Here is a 17685-nt window from a genome sequence, read left to right as displayed (position 1 = left end):
ATGTCTTCAGCATTGTGTTATTTTCAGCGTTGCTCAAGCTTCTGGACTTACTTGAGCACTTCTTTCTCTCTTCATTTCTGACTCGCCGCTGTCTATTTTCACCTCCACTTCGAGTTGATATTCTTATACCACTTTTTTTTCAGTATTCAGATCGCGATTGAAATCCTCTTCAAGAAAGTAATTTGACCGCTGAAAAACTCGTCTTCAGTTGTGTGGCGAATTTTATGTAAATTTCTTTCTCTTTCTTTAATAACTCAATGTAGCCGAATACATTATAAGTTAAATGAGTGCCTTAATTAGTGGCGAAGTATTCAGAAATGTGAATCAATTAGTGCATTTCAAGGTGGTAATCGCAAACAAAAGTCCATTTGATATCTCTCACCTCAATCGCGGAGTCTCTCCATCTTCATCACGGCGAAAGATTGGCATTGTCCGCATTTCGACGAGGGTGAAAGACGCTGTCGGCGGACTTATTGGACTGATTACCCGGTTGATCGGCGATAGGTAACTGTAAATGACATCAAAAGACATTCATTTCTCCATCCTTTTTTGTGCACACACGGCCAGAGGCAGCGCGGCTCCTGGGATGTTGGCGCCAGCAATAAAATTCCATCGGCATTCCGCAAGATGCATCTGCTCTCTCTCTCCCACCGCGTAGCTCTCTCGCTCACATCCAGTGCGATTAGTCGAGCATTCCTCCGCGGCTCTCGGAATGATTAAGAACATACCACGAAGGACAGATTCTTCTGATTGACTCATCAGATATTTTCACTGTCATTCTGTGCTTAACACAAATGAATTCGTGGCATGTTTTTTCTCAAGAAAAAAGATTTATTATTGTTATGTATACCATTTTGTTACATTTTTTTTATTTTGATACAGTACAATTGAGATGTAAAACTCTGAAGATTTCTACAAGGATTACTTTAAAATTGTGAAATTTATCCCACTCTTTGTTGATATTCTGCAAAATATATCCCGCCACTTTACTAACTCCTACTAACTTGTGATATTTAATTGATATTTTGTGGATTATTAGAACGCATGAGAAGAATACACAATTGATTTCTTCACATTCTTTCACCTCTCTCACCTCGATTTATTGTGTGCTCTTTCGCGTGTTTCACCTAAAAATTTCCTCTGCACCGACTTAATTGCCTTTAAACTTAATTGAAATGCCATTTTATGCAGAATATTTTCTACAGCTCAGACACTCTTTCTCGAAGGGCATTTTTTGCATCTTTCTCCAAGTTGTAGTTAAAGTGAGGTTTAGCGCTTTGGATTGCTGGTGAGAAATTGCATGAGATGCACTTTAATTTTCAGCTATGGTCACTATATTGTTATAATTGCATTTTCCCCTACATAACCACAGGATTATTCAAATATCCACAAAGGAAGAGATATGTCAGTAACTAAAGTGTTCCTTCAGGTCAAACTAAATTGGACCTTGAAGAATTTAAATTGAATTTAAGGTAAGATGAAGAGAGAGAGAGTGATAAACTATGCGTTAATTTCAGGACACTTTCCCAAACATTATTCGTGAAAGGGTTTTCCTCGTCATTTGAGAAGCAATTCTCATAACTTTTCACTGTGAATAAACAATAACATGTCTTTTTTGTTTTGTCGATAGCGCGCTTCATATTTTGTTGTCTTCCAAACGCAAAATCCTGAGTTTCTTACACTTCACAAACAATCTCACCCTCCACTTTATCATCCTCCACCCCATTTTGCCCAAAGTGTATGCAATAAAATACCTCAGTGAAGATTACATATAGTTATTAAAATAATATCTTGATAAAATCTGACAATTTGAATATGCATAATTCCTTTCAACCTTAATTACTCTCAATTTTCGATGTGCTTACGCTTTAAAATGTTAGGAATATGAGTAATGATAGAGTTTATGTTTGATATTAAGTACCTTATTCACGACTGGTCTCTATAGAATTCAATTTAACTACCATAATGTGAAGTTATTCAGTGGTGGTAATTATAAGGTAAATAACCACGGAAAATGTGCTAAAATGCTCCGCAAGTGCCTGTCATTTAGGGCTGTGACGCCATGCGGATTCGAGCAGATTCTCGTGATTTATTGTGCACTTCCGCTGTCCTGAGTGTGATACCGAAGATGTCCTCATGGTAACGACTCTCGTCCTGCAATGAGAAATGACACTGTCTTTAGCATTTATGCAATTTATATTCATGACTATGCACTTCACATATCTTTTCGGCGGCTCTATTTTGAAATATGTTTTTCGAAAGACTTTGACACACGGAATGAATGTAAATCTATTTTTTCTCGCGTCAAATCAATTGATTTGTGTCAAAATATTTGACCATGTTTCAATGCCAGAGTGTCAGAAAAAAGCTCAATGTGAACATTGGGAATCACTGACTTCGTGACTAAATGTAAAGGTTCAAATTCAATGGAATTATTTACCCTCAATTGCAGCATGAACTTCTCAGCTTCACTCTCTGGAATTGATTCCTTATTGGCGATGATTTTCCTGGATAAGAGGCAGAGAGTCAATTGTAAGGCATTCAGCATGAATCTACGCAAATTCAAGTGCTTTTCCTCACCTGAGCGTCTGGTAGACATGTTCTGCCATCGTGACGTCACCGCAGACGTACACATGTCCTTGCTCCACGACGATCAGCTGGTAGATGGAGTCAGCTTCCTGCAGAGCGATGTCCTGCACGTAAGTTTTGGGGACATTCTTCTCCCGTGACAGCGCCAGGAAGACCTGATCGAGCACTTTCTTCTCCTTCAGCGCCTTCTTCTCCTCTCGATAGAGATCCAGATTGTTGTTGCGACATCCGAAGAGGAGCCACACTTTTGACGGTGCTTTGCCTTCCTTCTGCTGCACTTCCCACTCTTGCCAGAAGGATCTGAAGGGCGCAATTCCCGTGCCGGGGCCAATCAGTATGATGGGCTTGGTCACATCTTTGGGAATGTGGAAGCTCGGTGCACTTCGCACGAAGAAGTACACGTCTTGGCCGGCCTTGAGCTCATTCAGATAGTTTGAGCAGACGCCATAGTGCTCAGGACCTTTGCCGTCTTGCGTGCAATACTTGACGATCGCCACTGTCAAGTGCACCTCATTGTTGTGCTTTCTCAGCGAGGAGGATATCGAGTAGAAGCGCGGCTGCAGCGGCATGAGATGTCCCACAAGAACAGCGGCCGTTGGCTTGCACGAGGGGAATTCCTGGAGCACTTCCAGCAGATGTGGGATGCGATAGTAACGCCAGTCTTCATAGGCAGCCGAGTCGTTAGCCAAGTCATTCAGCTTCTTCTCGTCCTCGGCACTCTTGCAGTATGTGGAGAGAAGTGTGAGGATTTGCCGGGAGGGCGGAGTGGTGATGTCCAGATAGCGAGTGAGAAGAGTTCGCAGCGAACAGGCCGGGATTTTGTCATGGGGAACCCATGATTGTTCAATTCCTGCGGGAAAAGGGTAGGAAAGTTAGGCCATTTACACGTGCGCATGGAAAAAAAAGTGCGACAAACCGAAGGGAGATCTTTTTGGTCCTAAAGTAAGCATGTAAGAACAAACATAATCTCACAACCCTCTCAATATAACGCCAGAGGTAAATTGTACAAGAAGAAGGGTTTGACATGTTTAAATATTAAGTACACTCACCGTTTGGCGTGTGACTCTCCTTGAGCACCTCAAGCTGAAGAGGTGCATCAGGATTCTCAACTCCCGCCAGTCGCTCAATAATCCCATTGACGATGTCTTGTCTATTCTCAGGAACGATTCCCACGTGATCACCAGGTTCATAATTAATCTGCGAAGGGAGAAACATATTAAATAAACATGAGAGTTAATTGAGGTTTCTGACGTCGCACAGAATAGCCGATTTACCCCTTTTGCATCAATCTCCACGAGGATTGTCATGCGTTCTGAGTGTTCCGAAACGCCCGACTGGAGATTCGTGGGATCCTTCTTCAGATTGCCAATGACTATCTTGCGATGGTGGAAAGTGCCCATGGCATTGTCCATTGCGGGAATGCTCTTGGCCTGTGTGAAGCGCACTGTGCTCTCCGTGATGGTCTCCTTGCCGGCCTGCCACGACGACGTGGTTTCGTCTGAGTCCAGGCAGAAAGTCTCGCACGCGACTCTAAAGATTTCCGGCGCCCATTTGTTGAACTCCTGCTCTTGACCACTGATTTCATCACCTGTGCTCATCTCCATGATGCGCTCGCCGCCCAACTCGCCCAGCAAATTGTCCACGTACTTGGCGAAGGCGCAGAAGTTGGGATAGGCCGTCGAGCCCAGACCGAATACGGCAAAGTGGACATTGGACAGCGGTCCGAAAGCCTCGTTGCTGAGATTTTCGGGCGCTGGCGCGGATCCACCTCTCACGGAGTCCAACCTGTCCATCTTGCCATCGGCAATGTTGTCCTTGCGCGAGTTCGCCTTGATGAATGACTTGGACGAGGCGGGAACCCTGGAAAGAAGATATCATTTCCATTCCCATATTTTATTCATGATCTCTGCAAATGGGCAAGATAATTAATTATTATGACTCTTGCAAGAATCCCAACAACTTGCATCAGATGCACATTTTCACCCCTTTTCACCCACTTTCGCACTGCTCCACTCTGATTTGCATATATTGTATGTCTGAAGCTCAGCAATCAACAATTTATCATATTCGCGGGAAAATTTATACATAACTTTTTATGCTAAATTGGAAAAGTGATATGAATTTTCTGTATCACTCATAATTTCTCCTAAACAAATCACAATGATATTCCGTATGTTTACGAATACAGCTCATTTTACCCTCGTTCCTCCCTTGGCACAACTGAAATGGCACAGCGCACAATAAACTATGTGGGTGGATATGTGCTAGTGAAGATTGAATAAACTACTTTATAGTCTGTTGGATGCAAATGTTTGATAAAAGTTGACTGTACATTTTCTTCAGCTCTGCAACTGTGCTTTGATGGTGTTTATGCTAAATTTTGAGAAACTCTACCCAGATTCAGCGGCATCAATTTTTGTGCTTGGCTAGAAACATTATTTTCTCATGTTTTGTCACCTCGAGGAGTCTCTAAACGAAGGATTTCTAAGAAACATGTCCTCTGAGTGCCACTGAGTTTATCTAGTTTAACTTTAAATAATTATAACTATGAATTTGCAAAAGCAAAACAGATGTATTATTGTGGCTAAGATTTTAATATCTAACTCACATTTTCTTTCAGCAGTCACCAAACTTCTCTAGTCTAAAATATATGCTTAAAGGGAGCTTTTGTATCCAATTTTCGAATCACCTGAAAGTAACTAAATCCAGCAACATCCCTTTATCCATCTGAGTAATATTCTGGGAACAATATTTCCATTTTAAATTATGCAAATTCCTGACTTTTCTCAACCCCTGAAATAGTTTCGAAATGTCATTATCAATTTTCAGTCGGGAGGAAAATTAACTTTAATATTGACACGAAAGAAAAGTTGTAATTAGTCGACGTGATGTCCTGAATTGAGGTGAAAGTTTCAGACTTGACACTATTTAAGGGTCAATTTCCTGGAGGAACATTGATAGTTCTCCTCTCGTGTTTGACTTCATGTTCACCAATGATATCTACATGGAGTGTATAGACTCTCATTGTGCCCCGCCCCACTTTTCCCCTTTGGACAAATATTATGTACATAGTTGGCAATTATTGGTAATTGGATTATGGCATCTCCGACTCTCATCTCATTTTCATCCTTCTTAGGCTCTCTATCTGTGGCATATCCTGGAGTGTCATTCATGCTGGGCGGAATGTGAAGTTGGGCGTGATTTGGGTGTGAGGGACCTTTCACGTGAAGAGCTTATCAAGTTCGTTTACTTGTTCTGCACACACATTTCTCGATTTCCACCAACAAAGATATTCATGCGATGTTTTACTTCTGGCTGATGCCTTTTCGATTCCAATCAGAAAATCTGAAGAGGAAGCTGCCAATGCAATGACGGCAAATATCTCATAGAGTGAGAAATGTGACATGTATTAAATACAGGGAATTATACGTGGCAAAAGGACAACGTCGCCAAATATTATCATTCAGTTATACATCAAGGGATTAGTGTGTCAACAATCGTATATCACAGTGAATTTTGCATCTTCAACACCGTATTGCTGAGATTCTTGCAACTGAGACAAGAAAAATACATTTCCTTGCGGTGCAAGACAGTGAAATGTGTGACAGAAAATTATTTACTCACTTGAATCCGTTGCTCGATTCACCACCTCCGGTTTCTCGTACTTTCATTGCATATAAATCATGAGCGAAGGACTGAAAAAGAAGCAATTTTTAATGTTAACATGACATTGACAAAAATACATCATCCAATTTAATGAGATCCAAGGGTGTGGCGAAGGCATCTATGAAAAATGATGTTTTTCATTCAGGGAAGAAATAACAGAGGTAGAATTTGTATTGCCTACTAAATAAATAGCATTTCCACAATAAATGTATGTTTATTGAGGAAGCGGAACATTTGTGTTTTCAGCCAATTGATAAATGCACTGTGAAACCAGACAGTAATCTTCCTATTTACCATCGATTGACAGTCACCGAAGTGTAAGAATTTATGCAATGCAACGGAAATGGTCTCAATGTTGGGGAAAATTTCCACTACTAAAACTGTGAAATTTTCATTCATATTCCAACTTTTACAACCCTTAAATCGACAACAGGGATCTTTAGAGTTTCCTTCGCCACGCTGAATGTTATTGCAGCCAGGGAAATAGAGTGAATATCATTGGAAAAAGAATCAATGCCAATCCAATTTGATACAATCCGATAAATTGCATTGTGCAACAAGATGAGGAAATTCATATTTCACTGAACGAGATCCGCAGCGTGTGGGCATTGGTCTGAGATTGTAACTCAAGACGAAGGGAAAAGCGGACACAACGCGTCACTTCCACTTCGCTTCCCTTCCTCACACCGCGCGTGTTGTCATGTCTGCGGAATAAAGATGGTAATGTTGGGAGATAATATGCCAATGTGCCGGAGGACAAGAAACAATTTGTTGTTTGTAATCCGGGCGCATCAACAATCCTTGTACGCAGGCAGCCTCTGAGGTTCCACGGCACGTCACTTGGCTGGGCGAGAAGAAAGTATAGGCGAAAGACGGTTGCCGTGGGTGGAGTCGGTGCTCGAGGAAATGGATGAGACAGGGTGGATGGAGAGGTGAAAGATATAGAGATTAAATATAGCCATAAAGAGGAAGGAAATTGTTGGTGGGATGTTTTGTTGTATATGATGAAGTGTCATATACAATACAGCTGAACGGGGGAGCGAGGGTGATTCGGAAATTCGTGATTGAACATCAACTTCCCCGCACACTTTCTTACACACTGAAAACACAAATCCTATACAGCATTACTTCACTGCTCCTTGTCAATATCCTCCGGTGCCATCTCGTCTTATATGATTTCAACACTTCTTCACGTCTGTCGCATCGATTTAAGTCAACAATTTTCTGCTTGACTTTGCGTACCTCATTGGCTACAAGGGTTACAATGTGAGCGGAATTTTTTATATGAAACACCGTCATTTGTCGCTTCGAATGCAAGATACTTAATACCTTGCGAGTGGGTGTGAATGCCTTTGCCCTCCACATTTTTCCCACACTGCAATTTTCCGTGTCGTTAAGTTAGATTCGCATTGAACGGAGAGAAAATTGCAGAGGCAGAGGATTTCGGTGTCATTGAGAATGCTTATAAATACATGAATCTTCAGAGGAAGTTAATAAAGTTTGGTGTGCAGATATTTTGCTTACCTCACCATTTTCCGGTGGATCTCCATTGCCAAACGTGGAAGCAACAACCAAAATTAGCGCTTCATGCTCTATTGATGACACATCGTACTCGGACATATTGTAAACCTTCATTGAAGAAAAGAGAGAAAAGTTGTCACATTGAAGATGGAAAATTTAATTATTGATTTCATTTCATCACAATAATGCAGAATATATAGCAACATAGTTCTCAATTATTCTAATGATGATGTAAATATGCAAATAGCAGCATTGACAGGTTGCAAATATGCGCAAATGTATGTACATATTTCTATGCTAGCCTAAGATTCTACAAATTGTCATCATTCATATGTAATTTTGGGTTCTGCATACTTTTAGTTTAATGAAAGCATATGCATGAATTTTTGTCATTTTTTTGGACAGGCCAAAGCTGAATGTTTCACAGAAATACAGTATATTTTGAATAAAAATACGCAACAATAAATCTATTGAACGATAAAAAATTACTATAAATTTTTCATCATAGCCTTTTCACAAATGCTCTGATGCTTTGATCTCTTTGTAATGCCTTTATTGTCGATTAAATTTTAAATGAATTATTTACTTGAATAATTTGAATTTATTCACGATTTTTATTATTTGATTAAAAGCCTCTTCAAAACATATGCTTTTCGATCCTTATAAAGTTCATATTGAAGTGAAAAGCGATTTCGAAAATTGGAAAAAGGATATGTCATATAAATTTATGAGTGCACTTCATGTGATGCACTTCTGGCAATTGTACTCTGAGTGTGATGGTTGAATTTTAATTCGGCATTTAATATCATTTGAGTACGTGCGATATATTCTCCATGGCATATTTGCACTCTAGCGCAGAAAAATCGAATATTTCCCAATAGGCATGCATAAGAATAGAAGTTCTCACCTCAGCATTGAATGCATGTGCGAAGAGTTCGGTCAATTTTTTGGCGTAAGCTTCTGACTTTCCCGTTTCCGTGGCGAATAGCACAGTTGCCTTAATTCGACGCGACAGAGCTCGTCCGAAGAGTTTCGATGTAAATTTCACAGCCCTGCAATATTCAATTTCATAAAGAGTCAGCAGTGCCAAGAAATGCTACTGATCTGGCGTCTTACCTGGCAATCTGCTTAAAGTGGAACTTCCTCTTGGGCTTCTTGGTCTTCGACTGATCGCGACCCTTCTTCCAAATGTGAGTCTTGATCGGCGACTCCTGGTAGTCGAAGGAGGGCTTCATGAGGTAGTTGGCCATCTCTTGGTGGTACACCTCCGTGGTGGAGGCGGACATGGGCGGCACGACCCACACCCAATCCGACGGGCATCCGTTCCTCAGGCGATTCTCATTCTCCAGATGCTTCATGAAGCTCTCACTGGCCGTGTGGTGGTCCACGATGGTGACGTTGTTGGACTGGAAGGAGTGCAGGACTGCAATATTCACCTCCACCAGAGCCTTGTCCTTCCACAGCGAGGCGGGATTGCGTGTGTTGAGGCCCATTTTGAGGGCGATGGGCTGTGAAGAGGGGTGAAATATCAAGTTATTAGCACCCCCATCAGGACAGTGCGTTCAGCCTCGAGGGCTTCTGCACTCGTGATTACCTCCAACATATTGCGCCGATATGAGTCACACAAATTGCGACAGCCAATTTCTGTGGACATGTACCAACCACTAAACGGCGAGCCCGTAAATTGAATGCCACCACAGTCGAATAGCATGCCGGACACGGCCGGAAGAGCGTACCATCGCAGTCCAAAGTCGGCAAACCATTCGTAACTGGAATATTCAGTAATTACATTTGGGCGACCAAACAATTGGTTGCATCAATAGTTGCGTGCAATTTCCTTTCGCGCACGTCATGAAATATCTCTCAATTCATTGAATTCATCAATAAATACCATTGGCTTTGGACATCACTTAAACGCCCAGCATTCAATTGCACTTGACGCTCATGGCGAAGTGCTGCGAATGGGTCTAATGGAATTCCGAATGTAATTGACTTACGTGGGATGTGTAATGGGCACTTGGAGGATTAGATCTGGTGGATATTCAAAGTATTCGGGGTCGTGTCCATTGGCAGACAGCACCATCGGCAAAATGTCCCACTCGCCGCGCGGTCCTTTCCAGCCCAATTTCAGGCAGAACTGAGAAGCGAATGCACAAATTCGTGAAGCAAAATAGCACACAAGTGGTTGAGGGTGGACTCTGAAATACCTCAGTGAACTCCAAATTGGCCGGATCACCGATGACACGACCGTCAGGCTCGCGATATCCAGCATAGGACACAAGTTGAGGATTCCACACCCGATAATCGTGTTTTCCGTCAGTTCTCTGGGGGAAAATCGTAATCGCCGAACGAATATTGCCCTTATTTGTTGCATATTTGATGTGATTGCATATTGCTTCGAACATGCCACTAGTTGTCGTCACAAATCGACAGTCGAACACCTGAAATAATCACATTCGGAAGTTGTTATATAGCATAGAAGTTGGGAGAGTGTGAAATTATCTCATGAATGGTGTGAAAATTGTATTACGCTATCGCGATAAAAAAAACCCATGCGATGAATTGCCAGCAAATTACCTGCAATTTCGACCACTGAATGCGTCCAATGCAGCGATTTGCATTCCTCCAGGCCATTTTGGCGCCAAAAATTAATTCAGTTTCCGTCAATTGATACTGCCCAGTTGTCTCCACATCGTGCTGCACCTGTTGCCAACGAGCCTCGTGAGCCGGGGACTTGAGCCTTGAAATCCGCCGGAAAATGAGAATGGAAAAATTGTAATGATGATTATTCATGTGTTAATTCTCCACCAATATAATGAGAATTCTCGTGTACAAAGTTGCAAATGGCTTAGATGACCGATTTGGACTTGAACTTTTTAATGAAATGCATCAAATTTCAAGACAAGAACTCAATGTGCTCGCAGAGCAATAAACAGACAGAACGGTCGCGAAAATACATTCAAATGATTGAAACAGAGCCTAATTTTTCCAATAACATTATTAGCAGACAGATTATGAGCTTTTCATCACTTTTGGAAAAAGCTTCATTCTTCATTTCATTGCTGAACACTATGCACAACATATTTGAGCCATTTCAGCATGGAAACAACCCACAAACCGATTGATCAACCATTTTCTTCAAGCTCGTCGTGGAAATCTAACGATGGTTTCAGTGTCAAACGCTTTTCAGCAATTTATTAATGGTGAAAATTAAATTTGAGCTTCGATAAGCACAAAAGGTGGTAAAGTGTTTGTGTATATTGAATAGCACAGATGAGATGCAGGTTTAGTGTACATAAAAACATGTATTTGCCTATCGTGAACTGCATACAAGCGAAGCAATGAGCACTGAATTTTGTATAGACGATGAGATATTGGCAAATGGGAAACAAGTGGTAAATGTGTAATATTAGTTTCATCTAAATAAATTGTTATCAGCATTTCGACTCTAGTGCATTTATGGTAGCGATGAATGGAGACTTTAACAGAGTGTAAACGTTAAACAGATATACATTACATATAATGAGGGGGTTGCGTTGATCGTAATTACTAAAATGGTATGTATGTTAATTCAGCATAATGGCAATTTTCTCCCACTCAACCTATTACAATATTTGTTTCCAATTAAATGTCATGTCAAATAGGGGTAAATGGGGCAGCTTCAGATTGGGGCAGCTTCAGATTTCTTAATTTTCTCAGAGATTTTTACATGAATAAATTCCTGGTCTTCACATAATGTTTGTAGTCCTTAAGGACTACAATTGACGAAAATTTGCTCAGGATAGCCTTTACTGTTTAGATAAAATAAGTGAAAATTGAAAATCACTCACAAACTAGAATTTTGCTGCCGAATTGATTGCGTGTTTTCTCCATTAAAAAAGCCACAAATCGCGTGAAACACAATCAAAGGTTATTGAGAGTTAAGTAGAGATTCTAAATGTGCCCGAACTTTTCCTCCTGATCACGGTCCTTTCAGTGGGTGGTGGAAAATGCACAAACACTGCCCACGGGGCAGTTTCGGATCGCCACGGACTGACAACAGCGCGCTCTGACAGTCTGACGCAACATCACGGTCGAAATTTTCTTGTGGCAAATATTGAAGATTTTTCAAAGTGCCGTTCTGTGCTGCATTGCTTCATCACGTTAAACGACTTCTTAGTGAAAAGTGAGAAAATACACGCGAAAATCACTGATTAGAGCAGAAATTTCGAGAAGCACATTTTGCGCGGACTGCGCGTCAAGTTGCCACCACTCACGCATGGTGGCGTTGCGATACAGGAAAAATGACGGGCAACTTGCTTTTCGCTCAGACATTTTGACAGTGCGTGCAAGGGTCCAGAAAAGTCGCGAAAATATTACTTTAAAGGCGATTTTTAGCGAAATAAACAGTGTTAGTGCGTAGAATAGAAACCAAAGTGATCATTTGCCCGCGATTCTACAATTCCACAATGGAATTTATGGTAAATATAAGTGAAAATCTGAAACTGCCCCAGAGCAATCCGAAACATCCCCGTGCGGGGCAGTTTCAGATAAATTACAATATTATTTTCATTCTCCTTTAGAGGAAAAACGATCAGTTTTAATGCCCAATGAAAGGCATTTTCTGAAGCTCAATAGACGAGAGTTTATTTGAGCGTTGTGATCATTTCAATATATTCAGCCGATTTTTCAAGAAAAAATCCTAAAGTTGGAACAGCATTTTGAATCTGAAGCTGCCCCACTTACCCCTAATCTTCATTATAGCGATTTATTATGGTGTGAAAGGCACTCTCGTTGCCAATTTGCTGGGGTGTTATAACAAGAGTATCACTCTCAAGAGGTGATGATATAAAATTGTAGAATTAATTAAAAAAGAACTCGAGGGACGCGGAATGCGAGTTATTTGTACAAATTTTACTACCATCATTTACAATGTATTTAACCAATTACCCTCACCCTTGCGTGCTATTGATTTTATTACCTTCCCGGCCCTCATTAGGCGAGAAATGTGTGGGGCGGATGTATATATAGAGCAAATGGGATGAATTTTACTGTTCTCTCGAGTTACGAAAGCCACGATTTTAGTTACAACTCATGCCAAATTTTTGACGAAACTTGGCTGCGGAGGTTTGTGATGTGGAGCCTTCGCGTCACTCACATTGACAGAAGGTAAATCCTCACTTCAAGTGAAGGACCCTTTCAATTAATGTGTCTGATTTCAGACAACACAAATATTATCAACTGAGCGCTTGTGTGTTATCAATCAGGAAAATCAATGTCACTCGGGAAATTCGAGAGTCAACATCTTCCGAAGAATTTCCTCAATTTTCACGAGACACACACGGTTAAATGTTGCCTCCGGGGCAGAATTCTACGTATCAAGAATGCATGTGTAAGATATTCTTTGTGCTATCAAACGGAGCATCGACAGCATCTAACCAAATACATATGTACACTAGACGCCCTGTTATTAGATCAATGAAATTTTTATTCAATTTCTGCTTGGCAGGAAAATGCAAGATTGAGGGAAATTCTCTTGACTCAATTATTATAACAATTTGCCGCGTATGCATTTGGTGACTGTGGCTTTGGATGCAGCGGTGAGTCATCGATTTTGGACTCCCATTCTGGCGGTCAGGCCTTAAATCCGCCCTGGCCAAATGTCAGAATGATGGTATTATTATATTGCAGAGCAGACGGGCATGCTTATATTGGATATTTTTTTTGTATTAATTTTTCCCCAATTCATCCACATCGGCAAAATGATCCTCGACCGTGGATTGAGGCTATGAATGTTGCCATAGTCTTCTCAATAATAGGGAAAATGCGGGAGAGAAAGAGAAAGATGCGGAGCAAAGATAAAGAAAATCCTCTCATATTTGTTAATTCTACAGTCAGAACGTATCATCTCCTCTTTCCCTTCAGCAGATTTTTACTTGCCTCCGTCTCCGATTCAATATGAATTGATTCATACGAATAATATGGGTTGAATGAGAAAATAAACATTTGTCGTGCGACAGCGGGTGGGAGGGCATGTGAGATAAAGAGAATTACTGAGGTAAATCTCTATGGTAAACAGACTTGAGCAAAAAGCGAGGCATTCAGAATAATGTGTATCAAGTGTACTCCTCCAAATTCCATCTCAACACAGAATTAAAGTGTGTCTCTCGCGTCTTTTCCTACACTCTTGCCAATCCAAGTGAACTCCAACTTGACTTGAACAGTTCCTTCGCACAAGGCAACACTTCTTTTGATGCACGATTTGCCACAGTGTAAGTTTTCCTCTCACAGGCTTCACCAGAATATGTACTTACAACAGCTTTCATCGTCAATTCTTTTCCTGGTTGTTTGCAACCATTGTGACTTTAAATATGATTGTGAAAAATTGTGCAAAACTAAGCTGAAATCTCAATTGGAATTTCTATTGCAAAAGGAATTGCTTTAAAGGAATTGGAGTAAATGTGACGACAATAAAGTTGTGCAACAGTTAGCATAAAGTTAGTCAACGCTCTCAAAGGGAGAATTTCCCATTGCAATAACTTTTGAGGTTGCACAGAGAGAAATATCTGTAAGTCAATTTTTAGTCTTCTGAGTGTATTTCAAAGTGATATTGCGCATTATATGATCCATCTCTTGGAATCAATGCCAAATAGCAAGTGACATAAGAAGAAAGACGTGTTTTTTTTAAACATCTTTTGCTAAGGGGAAGATATTATGATCAGAATTGGTGTACAAATCAGTTGAAGTGCTTCCCCTTGAGAGTGGCAAAAGTTGCTTCCGAAAGGTGACTTTGTAGGCTTGAAATCTTTAGAACACGACAAGGTTGACAGATTGCTAAAATATTAAAGAAAGATACGCAGAATTGACTGATTTAGACAAGCGAGCTATTTTCTGATTACTCTCGACATCCTCTTAAGCTTTTCAACAGATCTGTTTGTGACCACGTCTTCACATTGTGTACGTGAGGTTGTTTCGAAATTTGTTAAAATGTCGAAAATTCCATCAAATCTCCTTTTCGCATGAAACTTTTAAACTAATAAATAAACTTGTTCTCGATCGTTTCCACATAATCGCGTAATGCTAGAAAACTTCAAAATCTCAGGTGTTAAATACATGAATTTCTACCAATTGCTTTCCCTTTGCTTAAAAGCTCTCTCAAGTGTCTACTAAAATTAAAACTCAACATACATATTTCATTATGCAAAACTTGATAAATCAAATATTCCTATAAAGTTACGTTGACTATGTCGTGTACGCTAAGAGAGAAACCCAATTTAAAGTTCAAGTCTCATATCGGATGTGAAGCAAATTATGAAATTATGTTATACTCATGAAACTATCTGGGGGAAAAAGGAAAAAAAAGTGTATATTTCAGGAATTCTCACCGGCGAATCGATGTAAAGTACTGCTCCAAGAAATCCTTAGCATGTTCCAGGACAACTTCCGGCTTGCGAGGTTCAACGCCAACGAGCATAGGAAACATTACGCTGCCATAACAGCAATCCGTCTTGCATTGCAACTGAAAAATACACAGACATATTTCTTAGGATAATAAATTCAAGAAAAAAAAAGAAAAATCTACAGGAATTTCCACTGTATTTTCACGATAATCCTGAGCATTCAATGGCACAGCTTTTCATCGTGGAACAGTAATTAAGCAGTCATCATTGACTCCATTCTAAAATAGTTTGAAACCATTTCACTGTTCCTCATTCATCTGCAAGCGATCCAAAAGTTTTTGGTCCAGTGCAGAGGCGGAGAATGATAGATAAAACTTTTCCCTCTCTCTCTCTGTCTGTTCGCCTTTCCTAACGTGAATGAAATCAAGAGTGCAACTTTCCCGGGCAATGTAGAACCGTGGAATTGAATCGTAAAATTGAGAGTGATGATGGTCGAGTGGACAATGCGGCTATGCAAAGTAGCAACAAGTTAAATAAGCTTTCAGGTATTTTTTTTCTTTTATTCTGGATTGTCCTTAGATATCATTCATAGAAAAATCCGTCTAGACGAGCGACGAATGAATTGAATGAGAAAAGCTTCAACCGAGGAAGTTTCTTCGGTCTTCAAGCAAAATGAATTAATTCAGTGGAAAAGTTCATCTCTTTCATGCATTGTTTCACCGAGTGAATATGGTTAGAATGCCAATTTGTGCTTTATTTTCACACAAAACATGTGCTGAATAGATCTTCATTTCTCTCGTTCCTTTTCTTCTCTACATTTCCTAACTATTGAAGTTTATCGAAATCCACCCTCTCATCAATATATTGTTCGATAGAGAAAATGGAAAACAATATAAATTTAAGCATTTTTCCTCAAAGTCCTCAAATGAATGTTATTTTCCTACAATATTCGCCAGCAATGGCAGTGCAAATGCTGGAGAAGAGAGACTTGCGTTTTACCATTTAAATAGGAATTTATTCAATGTATTTCTCCTACAGTACAGTCCGCATTTTTCCCAATCGAAACTTCCTTATCGTGGTTCTTTTCGTTCCTCAATTCGCCTCAAATTCTATGTAAATCATGAAAAGGTATAACAAAACGCATAATCTCTGTGCGACTTGCTGTTTGTTGGGATGTTATTACAATTTCTTTTTCCTCTTTCGCTCCCATTCACTTTTTCCCCATCGTCAGGCCCTCAATAAAGCACAATGTGTCTATATACAGGTGGCCGAGGCAATACAGGCCGATATTGGTTTAATAATGTTGAATTTTTATTGAGACTACAGACAAATGGGAAATATTTATTGCATAGAATTGCGTCGCAATCCTTTGTAGTCCCGACATTGCATTTTAAGCGATTCATAAGACATGCCATCATGGACATCCTGTGGAGGCAATTTCCATCATTCCGGGATTAACTTGTCCAATTCATGCGGACAGTGTAGAAATGAAGAGAGATGGGAATTCATTTAAATAAAGTCCAATTGACTTTTGACTTAAATCAAATGTAAATTAAATCTTCTAAGCTGAACTTTAATAATAAAAAAATGTTTGTTTTATTTTAAGCGATTGAATTGGAATACTTTCCTCTCGCAAGGCGATGGATAATGAAGATGTGGGTGAACTTTATTCAAAAGACATTCGAGAATCCAGCGTGTTGAATGGAAGAAAATCCTGTAAAACTAATTCACTTCTATGCGGTCGAGGAATTTTGTGAGGAATGAATTACAATGAACTCATGTGCAATCTCACAGGACTCAATTGAATTTAATTAATTTTCCCCATCACTAATTAAATTTCTCAGCACAAGTGTTGGATGTTTGGCTTTGCCAGAGTGGCAGAAAGTTGTGAGAAAACACGGATTTCTCAACACTTGCCGAGCAGATAATTTTCGCCCGTTCTTCCCAAATTAGAAAATATACATGCTTTCATTGACTCTCAATAGTCACTTGAGTGAAAAGTCTATCCATGGTCTTCGGCAATCTACAGCCATTTGTATTCGTTCGGCAGGAAGTGGCGCCGAAGGAGCGAACGGAACGTCGAAGTGTAGAGATAAAAGCCTCGTCTAGTCCGCCTATCGCATCCCACCCTCGGGGTTTGATTTGATCTCTTGAACATATCATCGCCCTCGTATGACTATTATTTTTATTTCAGCCACATATCGTTCCTTTATAGCACTCTCTTGTGTCCCATTTCGCAGCTCGGACTCGCTTCGCTGCAGCTTTACCCATTGAATTCCACGCTTGTCTCCTGAACTTCACTTCTCTTTCTTCACACCGAGTGAATTTTTTAACGCAAGTCCACAAAAAGTTTTCGAAGGGTCACTCTAGTGATTATCGAATTTTTATGAAGCTAATGGAAGAAAGAAAAAGCCCGATGAACTTAATTTCGCTTCTACAGGACGCACACTGAGAGAAAAATCGAGCTAGAATTTAGTCGATTTCGGCATAAGTCCCAGAATAATTAGATTGAAAATTGATTAAGGAAGAT

At 40.2% G+C, this 17685-nt stretch overlaps 1 protein-coding gene across 1 annotated transcript; it reads right to left on the bottom strand.

Annotated features, from left to right (window-relative positions):
• Nucleotides 1-1414: 1414 nt before the first annotated feature.
• LOC132259704 (nitric oxide synthase) lies at nt 1415-15567 on the bottom strand. Its single transcript, XM_059757436.1, has 15 exons — nt 15141-15567; nt 10354-10516; nt 9984-10217; nt 9774-9913; nt 9371-9545; nt 8893-9284; nt 8684-8828; nt 7780-7884; nt 6255-6284; nt 6102-6142; nt 3864-4443; nt 3639-3786; nt 2581-3439; nt 2441-2507; nt 1415-2154 (listed from the first exon to the last, which is right to left on the bottom strand). The coding sequence occupies exons 1-15, from the start codon at nt 15236-15238 to the stop codon at nt 2047-2049; spliced, it is 3285 nt and encodes a 1094-aa protein (XP_059613419.1). The 5' UTR covers nt 15239-15567; the 3' UTR covers nt 1415-2046.
• Nucleotides 15568-17685: the final 2118 nt, after the last annotated feature.

Source organism: Phlebotomus argentipes, unplaced genomic scaffold (genome assembly GCF_947086385.1).
Source record: "Phlebotomus argentipes unplaced genomic scaffold, Phlebotomus argentipes genome assembly scaffold_18, whole genome shotgun sequence".
In the NCBI taxonomy this organism is placed as follows: domain Eukaryota; kingdom Metazoa; phylum Arthropoda; class Insecta; order Diptera; family Psychodidae; genus Phlebotomus; species Phlebotomus argentipes.
Note: the sequence above shows the minus strand (reverse complement) of the source record. Positions and strands in the feature narration are given on the sequence as shown.

Bases quoted from the DNA above. Each gene is read 5' to 3' on its own strand.
- LOC132259704 (XM_059757436.1), bottom strand. From the start codon at position 15,238: ATGTTTCCTATGCTCGTTGGCGTTGAACCTCGCAAGCCGGAAGTTGTC. The intron at 9,546-9,773 runs GTAAGTCAATTA...TGAATATTCCAG, and splicing joins GTGCCCATTACACATCCCAC to TTACGAATGGTTTGCCGACT. The intron at 3,787-3,863 runs GTAAATCGGCTA...CTCCCTTCGCAG, and splicing joins TGGAGATTGATGCAAAAGGG to ATTAATTATGAACCTGGTGA.